Source organism: Trichechus manatus, unplaced genomic scaffold (assembly GCF_000243295.1).
Source record: "Trichechus manatus latirostris isolate Lorelei unplaced genomic scaffold, TriManLat1.0 scaffold00087, whole genome shotgun sequence".
NCBI lineage: Eukaryota > Metazoa > Chordata > Mammalia > Sirenia > Trichechidae > Trichechus > Trichechus manatus.
In genome coordinates, this window is record NW_004444023.1 from 5,485,156 (window position 1) to 5,489,057 (window position 3,902).

Here is a 3,902-nt window from a genome sequence, read left to right on the forward strand (position 1 = left end):
AAATAGATTGGAGAATTAATGTGAAATATACAATTATAAGGGCACTAGAAGGTAGTAAAAATTCTGGGGAGAGGAGGGCTTTTCTACCCATGATACCAAGATCAGAAATCATAGATGAAAATATTAATGAATATGACTCTAAAATTTTAAACCTCTATATCCACCCCCATGCAAACACACATACACAAAAGAAAATTGTAAATAAAGTTAATAGAAAAATCTGGGGAAAGTATTTACAAGTAGTATGTCAAAGAGTTAATATTCTTAATATGCAAAGAGCTTCTACAAATAAATAAGAATAAGGTAACCCAGGTTTGAGAGATAATTCTTCATGGGTCGCTAGTGTTTCTACATGTCTTGTGAGTAAGGGTGCTGACTGCCTTGTCTAGACTGTATTTTCAAGGATGTTTGTTTAGTGAACAGCCCTGGAGATGACGATAGTGTCTCCCTCTAGAGCAAAAGGCAGGCAGGCTTATTATCCATTATAAAATATTCAGGATTCCTAAGCTCAGGATTCCTCTCCTGTAACACACTCCAATGAATATGCCAATGCACATGCTCCTGGCCCTTTTCATATTACCCTGTGGGAACTGTGATGCAGAAAACTGCCATAAATGCTGACACTCTGGCTACTACTATTGCTGTGACTAATGAACTGCCATGGATCCCTGGTGGTGCAACAGTTAAGCACTCAACTGCTAACTGAAAGGTTGGCAGTTCAAACCCACCCAGTGGCTCCATGGAAGAAAGACCTGGTGATCAGCTCCCATAAAGATTATAGCCTAGAAAACCCTATGAGGCAGTCCTGCTGGTTACATGGGGTCTCCATGAGTCAAAATCGACTCGACAGCACCTAACAACAACAGCAGTTTTATGGAAGCAGATTGCCAGAACTTTCTTCCACAGCACTGCTGGGTAGGTTTCAGCAGGTTGAGCACAAACCATTAGTGCCATCAACGGACTACATATACACTTACCATAAAACACACACGCGCACACACACACGCACACACACACACACACACAAAGTACACAAAGTGGCAGGCTGGATTTGGCCCTCGAGCTATAGTTTGCCAACCCCTGATTTAAAGGACTTGTTAAAATTCGTGTTTCTTGAGTTTCTGATTAAGTAGGCCTGGATGGGAGTCCCTGGGTGGTGCAAACAGCACTCAGCTGCTGACCAAATGCTTGGAGGCTCAAGTCCACCCAGAGGTGCCTTGAAAGAAAGGCCTGTTGATCTGCTTCCAAAAATCAGTCACTGAACATCCTACAGAGTTCTACTCTGACAACTATGAGGTCTCCATGAGTCAGAATCAACTTGGTGGTAAATGGTAAAGCTAAGTCTAATGAGATTCCAGGTCACGATGATGCTCTGGCCCCAGGACAACACTTTGACAATCTCTGGTCTTTCCATTGGTGTGGAAGCTGTCCACGATATCTTAGGTTCAAAAAGCAGGTTAACAACATGCCTATGTGGTAATATTTTTGTACCTGCCTGTAATCACTTCGCTATGAGTCAGAATGGGAATCGATTCCACAGCAAAGTGTTTACGGGTAGTCACTTCTTGGAGCCCTGCCCCCTCACTCACACTTCTGCCCTGCGCCTGCCCCCCCACTCAGTCTGGAGAGGTGCAAGAATGTGAAGTGGGGAAAGTGCTTCCTGGAAGAGTATCCCCTCCCCCATCAAGAGTTCCAGGGGTGGGAAGAAGAGTGGGGAGGAAGAGACTGGGGTAGGGAGGGTGCCAGAGGCAAGCAGGGGCAAGTCCTTGGGGCCTGCACAACTGGACTTCTTGAAACCTAGACAGTTTGGAGGATGTGAATCTGGGGGTGGGGGAGATGTCTCATTGGATTGTTACAGATTTGGGTCTCCAAGATACCAAGGGTCACATGTCTGGAGACCCCCTCCCCCACTGCCATTGAGTATACTCCAACTCATGGCAACCCCATGAGTGTCAGCAGAACTGAGCTCCATAGGGTTCTCAATGGCTGATTTTTTGGAAGTACATCACCAGTCCTTTCTTGCAAGGTGCCTCTGGGTGGACTCGAACTGCCAACCTTTCGGTTAGCAGCTGAGTGCTAACTCTGCACCACCCAGGGACTCCCATCCAGTCCTACTTAATCAGAAACTCAAAAATCTGAATCTTAACAAGCCTTCTAGGTTAAAAATAATCAAACCCATCGCTGTGGAGTTGACTTTGACTCATGGGTACCCTATGTTTACAGAGTAGAACTGAGCTCCGTAGGATTTTCTCGGCTGTGATCTTTACGGAAGTCGATCACCAGGCCTTCCTTCCACAGTTCAGCGGGGTGAGTTCTAACCACAAACCCCCCCCCAATCATCAGAGCTCAGGGTGGGAACCCCAGGGGACTCCCAAAACCATGTCCTGAGAGACCGGGGAGGGGTCCTGGGTCAAGGGTCTCAAGGTTGGACTTTTAGGGTGGGGCTTTGGAAGCTTATCAGGGCGGGACCCTCGGGATGCGAACCCCGTTTGGTGGTTGTGGATCTGGGAACCCAGTAATGAGGAGTTATGGGTCCTGGGGTCCCAGATTTGGAGGTCATAAAACTGGGAGCCCCCAGATTTGAAGGGCAAGAGGTGGAGAGTCCTAGATTAGGGGGTCGCAGGTGGAGTCCCCAGTACCGGATCAGCGTGGCTATGGTGGGATCCACGAGTAACAGCGGCAGCAGCGGCAGCAGCGGCAGCGGCAGCAGCAGCGGTGGCGGAGACATCTCTGGGTTGCCAAGAATGGACCCAGGCGTCTTGGGGCTGCGTTTCCTTCCGCCTAGACTCCGCCCTGTTCACCTCCGGGCTTGGAGATGACCAAGAGGAGTAGCCTCTCGGCGGGTTACGCAGAGGGAGGAGAATGCGATCTGGGGAGGGATGCCTGAGTATTTTTGTAGGGTCCCCACAAGTATTAGCCTGTGTCTCAGGAGCCCCTCACTCTCAACTTTGGTGGGGTTTTTCAGCTGGGCATCCCCTCACCTTCCCCCACGTCCCACCCTTTACTTCCTTCTTTTACTTATAACTTTCACTTCACCTTTCTGAAATTCATTAACCACAAGTGTTTCTCTGGGCAAGCGCGAGGGATGGGCAGGGTGTTTGTAAAGGGTCGTGAACTTGGGGGAAAGGGAGACAGGGTCAGACTAAACGCCACCCCCTCTACTCTAGTATTAAGTAGACTGTCCGAGGGTCGGGACCCGCGATTCTTACATCGTTTTGTTTGGAAAATACTGAAAAACACAAAAGAAGGTAAAAAGAAAAAAATCACCCACAGTCACCCACGGCATTGAAAAACTATAAACAAATAATTTGCAGTGTCTTTTTCTCTCTCTCTGCCTGCTTCTCTTTTCCCTGAGTAAGCTTCTCAAATTTTAACCAGCGTCTGAAAGATTAAATAGGAAGCTTAGGAGGCAGTGAGTTTCTGTTAATGGAGGAAGACCAACTAAGAAAAGGCGCGTGAGAATGGTTGCACAACTGAAAGAATGTAATCAATGCCGCTGAATTGTACGTGGAGAAACTTGATGTATGTTTGGCGGTGTCTGTTCTCAACAACAAAATAAAATGAATTGTAAGTGTTTTTTGTTGTTTTTGTTGTTTTTAAGGAGCATCAGAAAAGCTATTGAAGATGCAGATTTCTGGGCCCCAGCCTCACAGATGCTGATTCCGGAGGCCTGAGAGAGCGCCCAGGAATCTGCATTTTTAAACCATAGGATCATGGTATCACAAACATTTGTGAGAAACTCGATTAGAGCTTCTTTGGTTTTCTAGCTTAGATTTACAGGTCAACTTCAGCATGCACATCCATTTTTTTGTAAAGTAGAGAAAAGCAACTTACTCATATGCAACTTTTTTTTCCCCCACTTAACTACATACCTTGGACTCTTTTTATATTTAGGTATAACT

The 3,902-nt window shown here is 46.7% G+C and overlaps 1 protein-coding gene across 1 annotated transcript in view; it reads right to left on the reverse strand.

Annotated features, from left to right (window-relative positions):
* NAPSA (napsin A aspartic peptidase) overlaps nt 1-2,895 on the reverse strand; it is an 11,776-nt gene extending 8,881 nt beyond the window's left edge. Inside the window, exon 1 of the mRNA XM_012557146.2 lies at nt 2,640-2,895. Within this exon, the coding sequence (XP_012412600.2) occupies nt 2,640-2,728 (89 nt within the window). The 5' untranslated portion in view covers nt 2,729-2,895. The remainder of the gene's footprint in view (nt 1-2,639) is intronic.
* Nucleotides 2,896-3,902: the final 1,007 nt, after the last annotated feature.